At 35.4% G+C, this 20,571-nt stretch overlaps 2 protein-coding genes and 1 long non-coding RNA gene across 4 annotated transcripts; 1 reads left to right on the forward strand and 2 right to left on the reverse strand.

Annotated features, from left to right (window-relative positions):
* Window positions 1–9: 9 nt before the first annotated feature.
* Window positions 10–5,393, forward strand: LOC104890237 (hypothetical protein). Of its 2 annotated transcripts, none has more exons than XM_048643592.2 (4): window positions 10–367; window positions 525–1,744; window positions 2,826–3,561; window positions 4,901–5,393. In XM_048643592.2, the coding sequence occupies exons 2-4, from the start codon at window positions 586–588 to the stop codon at window positions 5,097–5,099; spliced, it is 2,094 nt and encodes a 697-aa protein (XP_048499549.1). In that variant the 5' UTR covers window positions 10–367; window positions 525–585; the 3' UTR covers window positions 5,100–5,393. The 2 variants fall into 2 exon arrangements, with proteins under 2 accessions (XP_048499549.1, XP_010673946.1); XM_010675644.3 differs by having other exon boundaries at window positions 10–349.
* Window positions 5,394–7,414: 2,021 nt separating this feature from the next.
* On the reverse strand, window positions 7,415–12,160 carry LOC104890236 (uncharacterized). Its single transcript, XM_010675643.4, has 8 exons — window positions 12,002–12,160; window positions 11,466–11,489; window positions 10,949–11,054; window positions 10,778–10,846; window positions 9,234–9,727; window positions 8,641–8,902; window positions 7,933–8,141; window positions 7,415–7,763 (listed from the first exon to the last, which is right to left on the reverse strand). The coding sequence occupies exons 1-8, from the start codon at window positions 12,154–12,156 to the stop codon at window positions 7,697–7,699; spliced, it is 1,386 nt and encodes a 461-aa protein (XP_010673945.2). The 5' UTR covers window positions 12,157–12,160; the 3' UTR covers window positions 7,415–7,696.
* A 3,914-nt stretch (window positions 12,161–16,074) lies between these two features.
* Window positions 16,075–16,625, reverse strand: LOC104890235 (uncharacterized). The gene is made up of 2 exons (XR_789653.3): window positions 16,473–16,625; window positions 16,075–16,358 (listed from the first exon to the last, which is right to left on the reverse strand). It is a non-coding gene; the product is annotated as an uncharacterized LOC104890235 (long non-coding RNA).
* Between the last annotated feature and the right edge of the window lie 3,946 nt (window positions 16,626–20,571).

Here is a 20,571-nt window from a genome sequence, read left to right on the forward strand (position 1 = left end):
GAAGTGTAGTGATATATTGGGGATTCAATAAATGCAAACATTTCCCATAACATGCAACAGTGAACAGACGTGAAGTGTGAAGACTGTGAACCAAACAAGTCTGAATTCTCAGTTGTCATTTCCCATAAATTTGCAAAATTTCAATTTTCACGCCATTTTTACACGAGAAATGTCCTTCCATTCTCCGTTTAACAACTTCATCTCTCTTCACCCATCGCCAAAAACAACCAAATTCCCTGTGTTCATTCAAATGAGTTAACACTCGTTATAATCATCTTCATTTTGTAGCATACTTTCTGATTTTGGGTATTTTTCATGCGCAAAACTGGGAACAATCTTCACCCAGAAGGTCAGTTTCTAAATTCTGGTACTAACCCTCTAAATTTACTCTGATTTTTTAGATAAAATTGTTATATTTAGTAGTTGTGTACTTGTATTCATGTACTATTATGTATACATTCAATTTGGAAGAATTATGGCTCTAATTTAACAGAAATTACATAAAATCTTCTCTTGTTGTGTAGGGCTAATTGTTGATGTTAACATAGTGGAAAATTCTGAAATTTGTATTGTGGGTAGAAAAAAATGAGTTCAAATTCGTTGAAGCAAACACCCACTAGCAGCAATTGCTCTGGGAATCGTTCAATTACAGATATAATTCAGTCCCTGAAAACTTCATTTCTCGAAACCGATTTTAGGGCAGCAGTGAAAGAGTTGAGGGCAAGGGAGGAGGGTTTGAGGAGAGAGAAAGAGGAAATAGTGGCAAGTTTGAGGGAGAAGAGTGACATTTTGGAGGCGGAGCTTGGGGAGTTGAAGGTGCAGAAGTATTTGTGTGAGGAGGAACGTCGTCGATTGCTGAGGGAGTCTGATATAAATGATGATAAGTGTAAAGATTTAGCCAGGGAATTGAGCTTGGCGAAGGAGAAGGAGGAGAGTGCTAATAAAAGGTATGGTCGATCGCTTGGCGACCTTAGGGGATTGGAGGAGGAGAAGCAAGAACTAATTCAAAACTTGTCTGATATGAGTGATACGATGTCTGCATTGCATAGAAAGTTGAGGGAAAAGGATCAAGAAATAGACGAGCTTGTAAGAAAGAAGGATTCTCAATTTAATGCTCATCAGGAAGAGTTGGAGGGGGTTCAGAGGAGGAATGTGTTTCTGGAGGAGGAAAAGCTAAATTATGATGTCCGTTTTGAAGAACTGAAGAAAGAGAAAGAGGAGAAAATCAAAGAACTTTTCGAGAAGAAGGAGAATGAGAAGAGGCAAGTTGAGGCTCAATTTAAGTGTTGGCGGGAAGAGTTGGATGGGATGCGAAAGATGAATGTGTCCTTGGAGGAGCAAAAGGCAAAATCTGATGCTCTTGCTGAAGAATTGAGGAGAATCAACCAAGACAAGGATGCGACAATCAAGAAGCTCTCAGAGGATATGGAGGTTTTGGAGAGGGGGAAAATAGAAACTGCGAAAGAAAAAGATAAGCTAATTGAAGAACTTGTAAAGGAGAAAGAGAGTTTAGTTGTGGAGAAAAGGGAATTTACAGCAAAGTTGGGGAAGGTGGAAGAGAGGTTTTCGAAGCTTGAGGGAGATGTGATCACTGGTCTGTGCTTGGATCTGGGGAAATATCAAAGCTTTGCTAGTACCCATATTGGCAAAATATTATGTGGAATCATCAAGGCTCTTGATTCTGAAGAAATTGGTCTCACCTGCGATGCTGGACTGGTTAAATATGGAAACCCTCAGGAAGCAGGTATATGCTCTTTTGGTAATTATTCTGTGTTTGATCAATTTGCTGTCCGTTTATCTTGCTTTTAGTCATAGTGATTAGTGACACATCATGCTGTTGAGTGTTGAATATTGGTTGTCTGTGAGGTTCAAACATTCAGTTGAGAGTTGAAACTGATGAATACCGTTTTTGGTGAAATGCTCTTCAGTCAATAATGACTTTGTCAAATGAATACTTCTGCTGCCGTGTCATCTTTCTGGTTCTTTTGCTGCTTCTATTATGCTAGCATTGTCTGTTATTACTCATGACTAATGATGTCAAGTTCTTCATATATCTTCCTTATGGACCTTGCATGATTAGGGTTGTTATGCCAACCCTGAGAATGCTGAGGATCCATGCAAGACTGGATTGCATGTTTGGTTTTTTCTTGTATTTTTATTTTCATATATATTTTGTTAATCCTCTTTTACATGTTTCCTAGTCTGTTACAGGGATATAGCTCTGAGATGTAAACAACATCCACTTTTTGTCTTCTTGTTATGCAATCAGCTCATGGAATCTATGTGAAAGTTGCTATTCAGTTCATTGGTTGTTCTTTTTAAGAGGGGTAGCATAGATTATCCATGGTGGAAATTTTTACTTTTTACTGCTGTTTAGGGCATAGGCGAAATGTAAAATTGTGAGAATCCAGAAACATTATTATGGGAATATGGGATGCAAAATAGCATAAATTGGCTTTTTCTATTTTTGAAATTCTACCTGTTTCTTTTAGCATAATAAATTTATTGTGAGTGCAAAAGTGCACAAATAATTGGTGGTGATGTAACTGCTCGCATACCTGGTTACATGTGTAATCCCATTATCTAAAGAAGGAAGATCATATGCGTAAAGTTTCATTATTGCAATTATAATGGCATGGAAGCCTCTTATATATTTAGGAATAGTGTTTATTTGATTGTGGAATATGCTTAATCTCCTGGTCGTTTTTTTTACAAAACCATTGTGAATATTGCTTTCTATGTGGTCTATCTAATGATCTTTTGTTATATGATCATGTTTCTTGGCTAAAAGCATGTTGCCCTTTCTGATTTTCTTTCTACTCTAGATTCTGCTGTAGTTTCTTGTGTCAATACATCAAGATGCTGTTTGAAGTCTGACAAGCAATCTGTAGAAGATGTTCAGAGGAAACTGGATTTCGATGCAGAACATTCACGAGAAGGAGGAGGTACTGGGAATGAGAGGACCCCGATCATCATTGATGATGATGATGATGAGAATCCCAAGCATGCCGAGGGTGGAAAAAACAAACGGCATCGCCCTGGAAGTGTACCCGAGTGGCATAATCATGATGGTTCTAGTGATGATAGCCTGAACCCAAAACTTAAGACCAGGAAACTTGAATATGTGCATTCCGAACAAGTCAAGCAGGAACCATCACTTGATGCCTTTTCACCTACTAGAAGGGACCATAAATTTATTACTTCCCAGAGCCAAAAATTGGCAACTATAAAAAGATGTGAAGTCAGCAGAGGAGGGCAAATAGATACTTCCAAAAAAGATGATGACAGGAAAGGTAGTGACAAGATGTATAATTATGGAACTCCAATAGCTGATAGACTCTTGAGCCCTCAGGTTGAAGATTACATGACCACTCTTCGGCAAAGGAAGCAGAACAAAAAGTTGGAATGTTCTGCTGATATGATTTGTGCTTTTAAGCAGGACTTTGACTTTTGTGCCAAAGCAGTTTGTGCACTGCATAGAAAACAAAAGTCTGGATCCTCTGGGGTGAATGGTTCAGTCTCTTTAGGAAGCAAAGGATTGAAGGAGTGTGATTTTGAGAGGTAACAACTATTTTCTTTATATACATATTTCACTCTTCTTGAATTCTGATTAACTGAGGGTGAATATTAGTTAAGCATGCAATACTTTTGACCTGTGAGTATATGCATGATATTGCTGAAGTTTCTTGATATGGAAGAATAGTTCATAAATATCCCTAATGCTGCTTATTATCTTGTTGTTGTGTTGGTCGTTAACTCACTTGTTACTTCCTCTTATTGCTAATCTAGTTGAGCTACTTGAAAACATGTAGGAGTCCTGAATTTTGATTTCTGGCTCTATGAATTAGTTAATCTTTAGAACCAAGTGATTGAATTACATCCAAAAAGTCTTAGACCAGTTGGGCAAAGGAGGATACTTTCCAAAAGTAGTTCTTTTTACACAAACCCAGTCTTTGGCTAGTCAACATGCAATACTTATTTTATGAATCATGATTTTCCTCATATGATGTCATCTCCAGTCTTCATACAATTTAGTTCTATCCCTATCTACTTATGTGATTTTTGTGCCTTTTCATTCATAATCCCTTTTTTTCATCCGAAGCCAAATATCCTGATGTATGAAGCACACTGCCTTCTTTCTTCATGTTGAGAGATCAGTCATCACTTTCATGCAAAAACGTTGACTGCTTTAACTAATGTTAGTAAAACTTCATTGTACGTCAAGTCCTGTGTCAGATACTTGACATGCTAACATGGGTACGGACATTGATACTTCATTTTCGACAAAAAATCATGGAACTTTTCATGAAATCTCCGAGTTGAACGCTTGGACACTTAGACATGTATCCATGTCTGGCAGGAGGAACCAAGTGGCCAATTCCGAGTAGCATATATTTTAAGGAAAATGTACTGGAAGCTCTGGCACGAAGCAATTGAAGAGGCAGTTGTAGGAGATTTATTGCATTTCTATGTTAATTGGCATCATGATAACATCATCATTTTCCTTCATGCTCTGAATAGAATGATTCCTTCTTGTTAGTACTGTATTTGATTAATTACTCTGGTTATTAAGTGGAAAGATTTTTGTTTGGGCAGTTGTTGGAGTCTTAAATGTTTGTAGATTAGTTGCATATGGTAAGGGGAATTATTGTTGTTTTCTTGTTTCATCTTATCCACTACAAAAGCTAGAGAAACAACTTCGACTATTAATGTCTCTAATTTTTTATTAGTCTAAAATTTAGAAAGTCAATATTTTGAAAATATACATTGAGACAAAATCTAATGAAATTTATACATAAAATGCTCAAAGCAAACATGGGGATAGTACACAAGTAACTTTTGCAATATTTTGAAAACGAAGGAAGTATTATATTGTCTGAAACATGTACTCTGCTTTCAGGGTGAGTACTCTAGCCAAATTTCTGATAGACGGGGATCCAAATGGCAAAATGAAGAAGTCAGTGGATGAATTGCAAGAGCATGATCGTGATGATTGCAGAGAACTTGCTACAAAGTATGCGAGACAGTTGATTGACATCTATACGAGAAGAGAGGATCCTTTTTTTTCTCCCATGTCGAGTGATCTGCAGTACAAGTAAGGCGATGCAGTAAGCCGCCTTTTTTTTGTTCTTTGTCAGCTGATGTGCAAATACAACTGATCTACATTGCAGAAGTGATATCCAGAAACAAAGTCATCCTTTTTTTGGTACTTTTGACTTGTATATGAATGTATATATACACGCATGAAACTGTTAACTGTCCTGTACTTAGAACTCAGCAGTAACTAAATGTGATTTCCTGATCTTCTCCCTTTGCACCTCCATTTCTCATTGTAAATTGCAATTTGCTGATTATTCACTTTTTGAATCCTGAACTAGAAGTTCCTTCACTCATTTATTTGTTATTCGTGCATGGGAACGACGTTTTAGTTATGCGTATTTTATAAAAAAAATTAGTTGCTACACTTTTTTTTCCCTTGTATTTTGAACTACTAATTTTTTCCGTTCTTTTAATTCTACCAGATTGATTATTCACATTCTCAATTTGGCCATATACTTCTACTAATAAATAATGGTAAATGCTATCATTTATAATGTCATTTGATGGATGCAAATTAACTGAAGTCGGAGGAGGAGATTTTTCGAAGCTTGAGAGAATGAGTCGCTTGCGATGGCGAGAAGATGGCAGTGAAATGGTTGCGGAACAACCGACAAGGTGTACTAATATGCTTGTAGTGGTGGGAGAAAGAAGAGAATATTAACGCACCCTAAAGATGACTAAAAGATTTCACTCCCTTATTCAGTTTCATCACTTTACCTCAAGCTAAGTAACGCCTAATTTCTTTGTAGAATCCGACTCGACTGGGGGTTAATTTCGACATTGGTGGCCGTGATCTATTGAAGTTAGGATTATCCACCTTCATCAGAGAAACGATTAGGAGATAACACAGGAATTAGACATAATTAAGGGGGTGAACAGATCTTTCTTGTATCTACTCTTCAATTAGAAACCTACACTGTGTAATGTCCTATGGTTTATAATTGGTGACTGAAAAATGAAAATAAAACTTATATCCACAAATGACCAAAATCGAATTAATATAAAGTTGTGGGAATTTTAGCTCAAATGTGAAAATTGTAAATAACAAAAATGAACACTGAAAACTGACGTCTTATTATTATTTAAGCTGTTAGAACATACCAAACATATACTAGTATCAAGTAAATTAACAACCCTCTGAAAGGCAGGTCCTTTAATCAACAAATTTATACTCTAGATCTGAAAATCTGGTTTATGTGGTGTTTTTTCTTCCTTTTTCTTTTGTTTTATTATAGTGGTGTTTAAGTCAGCATTTTGGGATCAGAATAATTAATTCAAACATAAACTAATCTGTACTGTAGCATCAAACAGCAGAGTATCTATTACTCCAACCAATAATAGAGGCGAATTTGCATCTAGATCACATCACACCATTATTTGCCAGATAATTAAGACCTTGTTCTGTTCAACTTATCTTAACATATTTAATATCTTATAAAATCAGATAAGTTCAGATAAGACAAAAAAAATTGAATCAAATCGACCCTAAATTATACAAGTGGTTGATAAGTGCTAATCAAATATGGAGTCAAATATCATATTAGTTAACCAATAAACTTAATCTTCGATCATTATGGTTGAGAAACTTAGTAAATGGCTGAAATTCTTGAGCAGCAACCATGGATTATTTATTTCTTTCAAAAAAAAAACTATGGATAATTTGTTATATATTAAAACTAATAGAAGAAATCGTGTACCTTACTAGCCATATTATCTATTTTTCATTCATATATCTAATAATTAGAATTTTATAAAACCACATATCTATATAAACCATCCTAACAAAATAGGTCCTAAAATTTGGTATTAAAAATTTTAAGTTTAACAATTAAAAAAAAGCTCCCCTAGTTACGCTTAGGAAACCTTTGGTTCCATTTTTTCAAAATAATTTTAAAAGAATATGTGTCAATAATTTAAATACAATCCTCAATCAATTGTGTCCTTCAATAATAGGGCAGTTCTTCTATTTTATGGGTAAGACAAAGCTCTATACTTTTCAAACTAACGAAATTTTCAGCGTGTGTACCCTCATGTGTTAGGAGAGAAAGGGCTTGTTTTATTCGGCACAAACAGCTAAACTAAACTAAAATGAATAGTGATATGTGAAAGTAAAAGTATTATCCAAAGCTAAACTTAACTAAATTGTGAAATGAATTCAACTAAAATGAATTGAACTGAAATGAAAATAAGCTAGTTGAAATAGGCCCAAAGAGAATATATTCTCAAAAGTGGAAATGATGCGTATAAAGAACCGGAGGAAGTATCTACTTTCGAACTCACCACAAGACCAAACCAAAATATCAACAAAAAAAAAGAAAACAAACATGCCCGATAATTTCATAAGGTTGTTCCGATGGCATCTAATAAAACCATTTCATGATACAGAACAAGATCAAATCATCAATGGGGAATAACAAACTGAAGAAAGATGAGGAAAAAAGAAAAGACGATCGCAAATACATAAATCGTATTATCACAATTCAGAAACATAACAAATATTATTCGCGGTCGTTAGCAAACACTCAAAGCTTAGAGAAGACAAAGGGTACTTGAAGGAAAGGTAGGGGAACTCCTGCAGTAACAACCACTGAGTTCTTCATTCCTCCTCCTCTGCCTCTTCCAGCCATTTCACAAAGGGCTCAAGCGACTTCACGAAAGTTTGCCTGGAAAAATCCAAAACATAAAAAAATAAATTCACACAGTTTACTCGTCAAAGAAAGAAACGAAAACATATACATATAGGGAAATATGTAAAACAAAAGATGCAAGATATGGAAACTGAACGATGATTAACTTGAGAGAAGTTGATTTATCAGGAATTGGAAACTTTACCTGCCCTTGGGATTTGTTCCTTTACGGAACCAGTGAAGGATAGTGTCTTCCGCGAGCACATCTAAGTCATAAAGGGACCTTACTATTTCAGGGAACAATTTCATCAATTTCGCATCCTCATAGCATTGGATCTGAACTTTGTATATGAGCTCTAATTCAAGCTTCCCACTGGTACAGTAGGTATTTAAAAGCTTTGCCCAGGTTTTGACCTATTAGATGAGACAGACAAGGACATACATAAGAATAAGATAAACCACCCCAAACCCATATGCCAGAACAGAAAATAGATAACCTCTTTATCACATGGTCAGCTACTTTATACGCATACATTTTAGACAAAGCAAAAGGCGGATCATGCTAGATGGACGAAGCAACTAATCGCAAGCATAAGGGATTGATGAAGCAAGAGGTGCGTCATGCTTTGTGACCATAAACACATAACCTATCTATTACCTCGAGTGTGATATAGCATAAGGGCAAGCAGACCAGTCAGGAGGCTAAATTCACAATCAAAATGATCACAACTAGATTTCACACACTGTGCCAACTATATTTCAGCAAAAACATCTTGTATATACCATTCAATTTTTTCCCCACAATAAACTGACCTAAGTAAAACATCATTGTATGTGCTCATAGAAAGTACAAAGCAAAAAAAAAAAAAACATTGCTTAAGCTTTGAGAAGATGTCTAAACTTTGAAACATACCTGGCGCAATGCAGAATTAGCATTCTGCTGCTGGTTTTTCCCAGACCACTGTACAGCATCCATGATAACATCCCACAGCAGGCGAACAACCTCAATATCAGGGAGCCTAGCATCTTTCACGTGAAGTTTCACGGTTTCAATCACTTCTTCTACATCAGCTTCTTCTGCTACCTGAGTTGTTAATGCAGACTTCATTTCTGCCAGCTTCACCTCAAACATCCTTTTCTCATTGTACTGGACCAATGGAACAAGACCTTCCTTGCTGAAAGGAAAAAAAAAAAAAAAAAAGTAGCCATCAGAAAACCAGCAAGTTTCTTTTGATGGGGAGAGAAATGCAGCAGACTTCCTAATGCACTCAATTACGAAACAGTACTTATTTCAGGATTCTATAATTGAAATAACTTGAGCTCAACTTGTACATTTAAGTTAACACTGACCACCTTAATGCAGTGTGGACAAAAATCATAGCACCAACTATGATGAAGAAGCAGAAGTATAGAAAGCCCAAAAACAGATGGGGAATGTGACAGATATACTTCAAAAGCACGCTATTCAAAGAAGCAAAACAAGTAGAAATAAGAAGGTATCCTCACGTGAAATGCTCAGAAAAAGCCTCAGGGGATCTCTTAGAAGACGGGAAAAAATCAAGCAGTCTGTCCTCAACTTTCCCACGCTTCAAGAGTGCAATCAAGTCATCCAGGCTGTTCTCAACAAGATACTCCTTAAAGAAGTCTGTTAAAAATGTAAGAACTAGCCCCTTTGCCACAAGATTGTCCTTGAGGAGGGGCTGGAGCACTGTTTCTGGTGGCAGACCGGACAGCTTCTGGGAGAATGCAAGAGCAGTGAAAATTGCCAATTTTTTCCTTTCATTGTCTTCAAATAGCTCCAAAGACTGTAAGAATCTTCGCATGACATTTTCGAGATACTTTATAAGAAAAGGCCTTCGGCGTAAAATCTTCTGTATGAAAAATACAGATGGCAAAATATCTTCACGTTTAGGTTCACAATGAATTACAGAGAAAGAGTGGCGCTCCCCCTCATCAGGTTTAGTTGTTCCAGGTTGTGTGCGGCCCCCAGTGAAGAGTACCTGCAATTAAAACACTTGTTATCTTCCACATGATTTTAATAGCACCCAGTCAGACATTCTCAAAGTTGCACATAATGTAAAAAATTAGTGATCTAGCTAAGACACTTTGCGTTACAGTTGGCATTCGGAAAATAACAAATCAAGGACAATGTGTGGAGACAACAGATGAGAGATAAAACAAGAGATCCATCCTCAAAATCTAGACATCTTTAAAAAATTACAGAAAATGGAGCGAGAGATTAATATCTAAACAAATCAAAGGGTATAGACCGACTCCCTTTTTGCCCTCCGGTACGACAAAGCAACTTATGATTGTCCAGCTCTGGTCAAACCTAGGAGAGTGACCTCCCTACATGTCATAGTTTACATGTAATCATTCTTTATTGGGATAATTTAAAAAGTTAAAGAATTTCTCACATTTTGCTGCACCAAGGGTTGCCCAATATGCTAAACCACCTGCGTATTGTAATACAATAAAGGTGGGTACACTTTTGGGCTAATGTTACAAGACTAGGTAGTAACTTGCGTGCTCATACCCACTCTTGTATCATAGATTAGACAACACTAGTTGTAACACAAGATTTAATATATCTAAAACCATCGAAAACTGTCTACTACTAAACCACGAGATTAGAGCAAAACTGTCTTACTGTTTTTAATTTTCCTAGTTGCTTAATACCCATGTTTTCTCGTCTTACGTAAATAAATTTGGAACACATCCCAATATGGGACTTAAAATGTAATCCCACCCCTTCATTCTTTCGTCTTTGAAGTGGAATTCATTAGTACATCTCTTTTCCTTATATAAAGTTTATGGTTTGTGGCTCAGACAGGTGCTGAAGTTTCCTGATGCAGATCACAAAGATAATGCTACTCCTTCCACCATATTGAAGATAGCAGCCTTTAATCATTAGTTCAATAAACAAAGAGTACAAGCTACAACCAGACAGCAGCATGCATCTTACAGAAAGACAAACTGTCATAAAACATCACACAAACACAGAAAACATTGCATTACACTCCACAAGGGATATATAAAAAGGTGCTTGCCTCAAAAAAAGTGTCACCGTATCTTGAGAAGTCAAGTTCCGACGATTCAATGCTCTTTGCGATAAGTTCCTATAGATAGAAAACAATTTATCAGAGAAATGCATGTTACAATGAAGATATCTAATTAGAACATCAAATACAGCTAACAGCAAAAGCGGATAAAAAAAATACCAGATCACCAGCATTATCCAAATAAATCTGGACCACTGCATCTGAAAATGCTGCAGGGTCCAGAGGAGCTGCAATATTCCGTTTGCGGGTCTTGATCCGCGTACCACTGTACCCAGAACAAATTACCCAAATCAGGATAAGTTTTCCACATAAGAAAATCAATAGAAACTTAACAGATAAACCACCAGCAATCATACACTGTTAGCAAATTCACTCCATACAGTATACTCACCATTTAAATTCTACATATTTAAATTTGGTCTAAAATTCGATTCATTTTTAAGAGTGACATCTCAAAAGGGAACACATTCGTACAATTAATTTATCGACGCCGAAATGGATACCTAACCCTTTCTTTAATTCATACACATGACAACCCCTAATCATTCATGAGCAACTACAACACTATGAATCATGAGATAGTGACCCGTCAAATAAATACGAAAGCAAAACTTCAGCTGATAATAACAAGATAATTAATTGAAACTCAAAAAGAAAACGAGAAATTGAAACTCACCCTAGAGTGGGTCTCTCCTTCGAGCTGCATCAAGAACAAACAATCAAAATCAACCAAAAATGAATAAATCAATAAACAAATCCCAAAACATAAAACCTTTAAATCAAACTTATTTAAGATTATAAATTTAACAGATAATTCAAGAACCAAATGAAGCTACCAACTAGATATGAATTGAAGTAAGATATCAAAACATGAACAAACAAACAAAAAAACCCTAAATTCCCAATTCAACACAAAACCCTAGCTAACAAAATTCAATAAAAAAATAAATTAAAATTCCGCACAAACTAAACAATCAGTGAATTCAAATAATTGAAGAACAACAACAAAAACCAAATAAAATTACCAGACCATGCTCGATCTTACAGTGAACAAAAAAAAAAAAAAAATCGGCGAAATTATTATCAGGTAATAAAGTTGAAAAATCAGATCTAAAAAAATTGAAAAAGGCGAAATGAAAAAAAAGAAAGAGAAAAATTATGAGAGAAAATTAAGGAGAAAATGAAATTAAAAAAAAAAGAGAAAAGATTTACCTCATAAACAAGGCCGAGACGGATCGAAAGAAGTGAGCGTATGTGTTTCTGGCGAAGCTGTGGAGAGAGAAAGAGAGAAGAAGAAGGAGGCGGAGAGGAGGAGAGAGAAAAATATATGCTACTTCTTCTACTTGGGAGATATTTAGGAGATTCATATACTTATAAATATTTTATGTTTCCTTAAAATGTGTTATCATGTTATGTGTCAAAATGTTAGAGATTATACTTAGGAAAATAATCACACTATTATTATTTTTGGATTTGATTTTTGATGTATAGCATAATACCCATAGATTATGGTATGAATTAGTGATATGGTTATTTAGTTATATGAGAAAGACTGGATATCGGAATGTAGAATTATTTTTTTTTTTATTCAAATGAGAAGAAAAACAACAATAGAAATTAAAAAAAAACTATGGAGGGACAAAGCGTGAGTGTAGGGGTAATTTTGTAATTTCACTTGAAATGGGTCTATGAGTTTTTTTCTGTTTCACGTTTAGATATCTAACAATTAGATTAGATATATAGTCTTTCTACTTAGTTTTTGCTTGATAACTTTACTTTTAGATTTTTATAGGGTTATCTTATATATCGTTTTTGCAGTGGTTCATTTTTCTGGTGACATGGGCAGGTTATGAGAATTGGTCCAAGGATCTTATGGAATCTGAAAGAAAGCTTTCTGAGCTATCCCTTGTTGTGTTTACGATGATTAAAGTTGGATAATATCACTTACATGTCCAAGTCATGATTATTGTGAACTTAAGAGTATGTCTCAACTTATTTGAATTAATCTTATCTTATTTGAACTTAGCCTGAAGCAATTGGGCTTGGTTGGGTAAGGCTCAATCCGACATAGGCCTAATCAAGTCAAAATCATAACATTGGCTCGAAATGGATGGTGAGCTAATGTCATAGTGATTTGTGCTTTAATCAATGTAAATTATTGACAATATTATAAAAAAGAATGAGTTTTACTACTTACAAGCAACATTGATCTTCTATACTTTTACAACTAGTTAAAATATTTCGTTAAAAATGCTAGATATAGGTGGACAAGCCGTGCAAGTTGACCCATGAGCTTAGTTCGGCTCAAGTCTAACAAAATTTGCAAACAGTGCCCAATACAAGATTAACAAACCAAACTAGTGAGTAAAACCGGAATCTGAATTTGTCCCACTCAGGGCCTGTTCTCTTCGGCATAAAACAGCTGAATTGAACTGAACTGAACTGAACTGAATTGAACTGAACTGAACTGAACTGAACTGAACTGAACTGATCTGAACTGAACTGATCTGAACTGAACTGAATTGAACTGAAATGAATAGTGATATGTGAGAGTAAAAGTATTGTCAAGAGCTGAACTGAACTAGTCTGAACTGAACTGAACTGATCTGAACTGAACTGAATTGAACTGAACTGAATTGAATTGAACTGAACTGAAAATAAGCTGGGGAGAACATGCCCTCAATTTGTAAATTGAATTCTTGAAAACCAGAATCTGAATTTTTCCCACTCAATTTGTAAATTGAATTGAAAACCAAATAAGCCTTTATTTTCATTTACTTGCTTGCGTGATCAAAGTTGATAAACACTCAATGTATCACTTGCATAAATATCGAAATCATCATGTGAAATCTGCTTTGATTCAATTCAGACTTATTCAACATCCAATTTCAAAGAATCAAATTCTATAGTTTTGTTTTTATTAATTACTAATGTGTAACTAAATATATTGATCATTAGTGAAAATAAGTGACTTTATTTAAAAGAGAGGAGTTCCTTATAGTGACCTATATGGAAGTACAAGAAAGAAACATATCAAAATCCCTATCCCAGCCAGCAAAAGCTCATGCAATACCTCCACTTCTAAAACACAACCAGTTCAGAAACACACATAGATGGAGACAGATAAAGAGACACAGATACTGTTGAGCTAACTTATTTCAACTAAGTGGGCACTTCAAGGCTTTGTATCCACTTCTTTTTTTGACAAAGTTCACATGTTTGATTAATACTCCCAACTACCCGTTGCCAGATTTGTGATACAAGCAACCAAAAATTTGGAGATCACAGCACCGGAATCATAAACGTGATAGTTCGAAACACATACACAGATCATGTTACGAACGAATCAAAATGTGACATAGAAGAGTATGGTTCTTACACTTCATATCACCTTTATGGCTCCACTGAGACATACACTGATACACCTCTTGCCTCACTTAATTCACTTGCTTTGTTGTTCATCAAACCAAGGGGAAGGGGCAATATTTATGAGAGAAATGGAAAAGGTGCGGTAAAAAGAGAAAATTGTATACAAAATGTGAGTAAAAAGATATTGCGAGCCTCATGTCCGAAAATAGGACTTTAAAGTTATCAAATCGATGTCTTCATAAATTGATTTGATCAATTCTGAAAGATTTAAGTCTTTCAGAATGTGACCAACAAGTACTTGGATAACTGGATAAGCTTGTAACAGGCTTGTTGTTCCAGCTTAACCAAAGGTCTCGGCTCAAGCCTCAGAAAAGTCGGAATGTAACAGCACTAGGGGGGGTTACCAAGAGGTCTTCACCAAAGTGTTAAACTCTGACCTGTTCTCAAATCTGATAAAGACCATATATATCAGATTGCTTTAGATTCTTAGACTTTGTAACTTCTCAGTAATACCTTGCTCCTTGAAACTCTTTCACCCCCCTCCCCCAACCCTCCCGTAATTTGCAGGACTAAATTGCAGATCACGGTGCTAACTGCTAAGTACTCATGACGTCTATGATTCATTATACAAGACCTTGTCATTTCACTGCAAATCTCATGTCCTCCACAGTCTACACCACCTGTGCAGTTACATCTCGGGCAATGCAGCAACTTGTACTGCTGTTGTATCGAGGAACTCGCTAGAACTAAACAATATTTGCATAGCCAAAGCTATGAAATATGATATACAGTCACTCACCAATTTCCTTCCTTAGTACCACTTGTGCTACTTTTCAGTCCTATACTAGTGATAGAGAAGAAGGATGGAGGACTCAGTCGTGGATGCAACTAATATCAGATATCACAATGGTGAGTCAAGATATTTTATGGTCTTGACCCTGTTAAACTAGAGTCTGGATAGGTCTAGATGAACATAATCTATCCCTTGAATCATCACATAAACCAGGTCAAATCAGGTTTTCTTTCCAATGGATTCAGCTTATCATAATCTCACTAAAACATTCATGAAACTCTTCCTGTCAAAAGGGTCCGCATTCTTGTTCATGTACTTATTCCACCAGCAATATAATGACCCATTTCATTCGGCTAAATCGAAATACTACCACTGGAGACAGCAAAACAAAGAAACAACAGAGTAAAAGAAATGGAATGTTCATAGTTGTGAGCACAAGTGTAGGCCAATGAATAAATAAATCACAAGCAGGTAATAGCACAACCAAACAAGTTAGCTGCATAATAAACTCATGAAGAGTTTTTCCTTGGAGATTGAGAAGTTGAAAAACTCTTCTTCATTACTTGACAAGTTGACACAAATGCCAACACAGTGTAAGGAATCCTCTAAACCTCTCCCATAAGCTAAACTCAAAGAATCCGAAGACTCGAAATTTCCAACACCCATAAGCCTTACAATGTAAGAACCTCCACGAGCACACCCTTCGAGTAACCCAACAAAGACACACTCGGCTAACACACATTGTTAGTGAACCACATAAAATTATATTTATTCGTTAATAATTCTCACACCCACATTATAACACAGTGTCTATTTTGAACCAAGGACCCCTGGGTTCAAGTATGACTTCTTATCTCCCACATGAAAGCCCAAGGTTCAAATCTTGGTGGAAGCAAAATTTCAATATTGTCGGGGGCGGGGGGAGATTGGGGCTTGTTGGACCTGATCTGGGTCACCTTGTGCAAGGGCAACCCAGACGAAATTCATCTTACCACGGGTTTTCGAAAGGGGGCCCTAAAAAAAGGTGTGCCTATTTGGCTTTTCATTCAAACAATACAACAAACACTTGGCATGCATTACACAAAACCAACCCTAAATTTCCCTTGAACAATTCAGAACAATATAGCAATGAAACATCTCAATGAACTTCATATATTCTTCAAGAATTCCTGTTAAAATTCAATAATAAAACAAAACATTAAAAAAAAAAGGAGACAATTCTTCTATCCTTTGTTCTTATGATTGATCTTCTCTAATGATCATTATCATCAGACGGTAAAGAACTATCTACAAGAACAGTATCAACGGAGGATAACCCTTGTTGTTGTTGTTGATGATGATGTTGTTTTTGGTCCATGAGTTTTTCCATGTCTCGAACCCGGGTTCTGGAAACGCAAGTAAGAAGAACTGCAATGAAGTAGAAAATTAAACATGAAAGTTAAATTAAACATGGAAGTTAAATTACTGGGAAATCATATATGATATATGGAGATGGAGGAGAGAGAAAGAGAGCGATTGTACCAGCAGCAGTTCCAATGGTCCAAATCCAAAGGATCTTAATTCCAGTAGGTTTGTCTTTCCACATTGAGGAGTTCTTCCAGATATCGGCTATGGGTGTAGTTGGTTTAGTGATGCTAATTGGTGAGTTTACTAGAGAATAGAGTAGTAGTGTTAGTAGTGGAGTAGTCTACTACAACCCGTTGTTTATTAGTTTATCCGTATTTTTATTTTTGGATGTTTCTTATTAGTTTATTTATTATTTTTGTTTCTATTTTTGGAATGGAAACACTAACTTTTCATCACACATCCATACAACTTTAATTTAAAATAATAGTTTTTTTTTTCTTTTTATGTCCCCACAACATTGTGTTTTCTAAAACTTTGTGCAAAAGAAACCGATAAACTAATAAGGTGGATGGAGTATTTAGGAACGGATAGGGTAGTTATGTTTTTTTGGCTGAATTGAACTTAATTTGTCTGTAATGAACTATATTTGATTTGTCTAAATTGAATTGAATTATGTTAAACTTAATTAAAATTGTGAGAGAAAATTAACTGAATTGAACAAAATCTGTCCGGACTAAACTGAATTTTCATTAATTTAGTCCAAAAGGACAGTTTTACCTATTTTTAAGTCGGACCCTGCCTAGTTCGATACGAGAGGCATGATGATAGATTTGTAAATTATTTACTATATGTGTTATCTGTAAATAATGAATCGGATGTTGCTATAATTTCATTTTTTCTCCACTTACACGTAGAGAGATTTATCTCTTTTCCATTTCCATTTAAAAGTTCTTATGCATTTCCATGTCTCCTTGAAATTACAGTTGTTACTCTAGAAAGGATCTAGAATACAACATGACCAATGATTTTTTTTTTTTTTGGGACGTAACCAATTACTGCTGTATGTATTATCTAGTAAATTTTGCACGCATTGCTTTTTTTTTTTTTGAAAGCTTGACCAACCAATATATAGTACTTTCTTATTGAACTTTACTAGTAAAATATCTAAAGATTGTTGTTCTTTGCAAAATCCGCTATATTAAAATATATATTCTATATGAAGATCCTACAAACATTATACAACGAAAAGAAGCCCTTCTCAGAGAATGTATTGAGAGCAATAAAATAAGGGAAACTTATCGTAATAATATCCCTTCCTCATCTAGAATCCAACAGGAGATCCCGAGCTCCCAAACTTCTAATTGCCAGCAAGATATTTGTGTCATGTTAGTGGATGGTGCCTGGAAAAGACATAAGGATAAGCATCCACGAGCAGGAATTGGTTGGTCAACTTATGTAAATATGGATAGAGCCTTTGAAGGCAATTCAATAATTGTCGCCTCGTCGTCTCTTCAAACTGAAACTTATGCTGTCTATCGAGGCATGTACGAAGCAAAGCTGAGAGGAATCCGACACCTTCAAGTTCACTCAGATTCAATGGAAGTTGTTCGAGCTATCGATAGCCCGTATCAAGCCTTTGAGATATCCACATTAATGCACGATATTAGAGCCATACGCAGGGAATTTAGTTATTGTGAAATAAGGAAAGTAGGTAGAACGGATGTCACCCCAACTCATAATTTAGCCGTTGCAGCTAGACAAGGTAAATTAGTGTCCTAGTTGATCTGTTTGTACTTGTCGCCAAAATTATAATATATATATATATATATATATATATATATATATATATATTATATATATATATATATATATATATATATATATATATATATATATATGCATAGTTAAGAATTTTAGAGCGCAAACGGATCACCCTATTTGTTAGAGGTTTTAAACCCTCGACTTCTCACTTTGTAAGTCATCATACAACCATCAAGCCATTAGCCATGACTTGTGCTTGTGGCAAAATATCGACCACAAATAAATACATACATGTTTTTTCTCTTATCAAATTATCTCGTAGCATTGTCCAAGTGAACAACTACTTGATCTTAAAAATTGTCCTCTACACAAACATATAAACCCGTCATCTTACTTTCGGATTCATTACACATGTTGCCACCAATTTTATCTCTTATTAACTTCACCAAAATCAAAAATTAGAAAAGCTACTTAGTCCTAATGGTCAATGGAGCAAACACTTGGAAGATCATAGCAGAAAGTATTTCATTTATCCGAAAAATGCAACCTTTTTTTTCTCCCTCTGTACTAGTAGTGAAGAGACTTGCTACTTCTCTTTCTCTACAAGTTACTTTGTTGATCAGGGGAAGTCTCACTTATTTATTTATTTATTTTTATTTTTTTTTTGGACATCGAGAAATTGTGCATTAAGTAAAATTAAAAGTACAACCTAATACTAGTACAACTAAAAGGAAGACAAAGCCAAGGAAACTAGAAGAGCTTCATTGGCTCCTACAGACTCGATGAAATAAAAACAACCTATTACATATTCAGACCAACTTATACTAATCTCGCGCGATGGAAAGAGGATGTGGGACAAAGGTCTTGATGAAATCGACCTGGAATGAGAGGAAACCTGTTGAAGGACAACACCAAAACGATCTTCAAAAGTCTCACTTATTTAGGGGAAGGTAAACACGTTGTCTATTAATTGGAAGTAAAAATCTTCATGTACACTTCCAATATTCTTATCAAACAGACAACTTCAAAATTTCACTTGTGTGTTTTTAATGTTGACCAAACCGTTTTTTAATTTATCACTTGCCCACTGCGAATTATAAAAGTAGGGTCCTACTTAATAAGTAATATAATTTTTTTAAAAATTTATATAGAATGTAATAATTTAAAAATTATTGTAAATGACACTTTTTTATTATGATAACTAGTCTTACATGCACGCAATGCGTGCGATAATGTGTGATAACAAATGAAGTAGAAAATAAAATTAATTGGCTAGAAAAATTGTCTTTATATTTTGTTTTCTCAAAAAATCGATGTTCAGTTTAAATGTCATACTTTTTCCCCTTTTTTCATTCAAATGAAAAACAGTTAGTTATCCTCTATCTTTTTTTTTTTCCTTTTTCTATTTTTTGGTGTCCCCAATGTGTTGCCTTATATAATAGAGATCTAATAAAAAACATCAAATTTCGTACAAATTAAAAGTAGTACTCTATTAAAAAGTGAAGTATATATATACATAATAAATAGTGATTCGAACTTCGTTTATAAAAATTAAGTATTACCGGGAGCAGTAGGTGATATTTTAGTGACATTGTCATCAGTCATCACCTCCTATCTAAGGATTAAAATCGTATCCGTAGTGGATGATGGAGCGGGTTTGGATTTTATGATATACCTGCTCCGTCCCCGCCTGCCCCGTCCGACCCGCCGCATCTCCGCCCGCCCCGCTGCATCCCCATCCTCCCCGCATATTTATTATTAAAATTCCATTTACATAGTTATATTAATTTGTATGTGAGTATGACGTGGGTACAAAGCGGGTGCGATACCGATGCGGGTGGTAGTGGGGGGATGAAGTAAGTACGAATTGGGTGCGGGAACCCATGCAGGTGGCGGACGGGGATGAGTTTAAATACGTACTTGGTAGGGGCGGGAATGAGTCTTGAATTTTCCACTACAACGGGTGGTGGGACGGGAATGGAGATGAGAACTTTATGTGGGTGTGGTACCTCCACACCTGCTCCGTCCAATTGCCATCCCTGCAGCTATTTTAATGATCCTAAGACTGAGTCTCATTCATTGCAAGAGGAATCCCCAAATTTCCCCTCCTTACAAGAAATTTCAACTCTGCTATCTAAAAAAAAATATTAAGTACCAATATATTGTATCTCAAAAATATTTTTTAAAACGAATCTAATAAAATTTCATACAATTATATTTTTACTTGTATATAAATCACAAACAATAATCAACATAAAATATGTTAATGGTCACAAAGTATAGATTATATAAATTTAAAAGAAATATATAACGTGTACAAGCTCTCCTAGACCTTAAATATGGAAAGAAGTTAAGAGAAATAAACAAGAAAGGTCCCTCGAGTTTCACGAGCCAAGGCCAATGTAGCCATGTGTATCATGCATCTACCTATATACTTCCTAAAGCAGATCCAGCAACTTCATAAGTTGACAAAAAAAAAAAGAAGATCAATTTCATGATTATAATATGAAGT

The sequence above is a fragment of the Beta vulgaris genome, chromosome 4 (assembly GCF_026745355.1).
Source record: "Beta vulgaris subsp. vulgaris cultivar EL10 chromosome 4, EL10.2, whole genome shotgun sequence".
NCBI classification, from domain to species: domain Eukaryota; kingdom Viridiplantae; phylum Streptophyta; class Magnoliopsida; order Caryophyllales; family Amaranthaceae; genus Beta; species Beta vulgaris.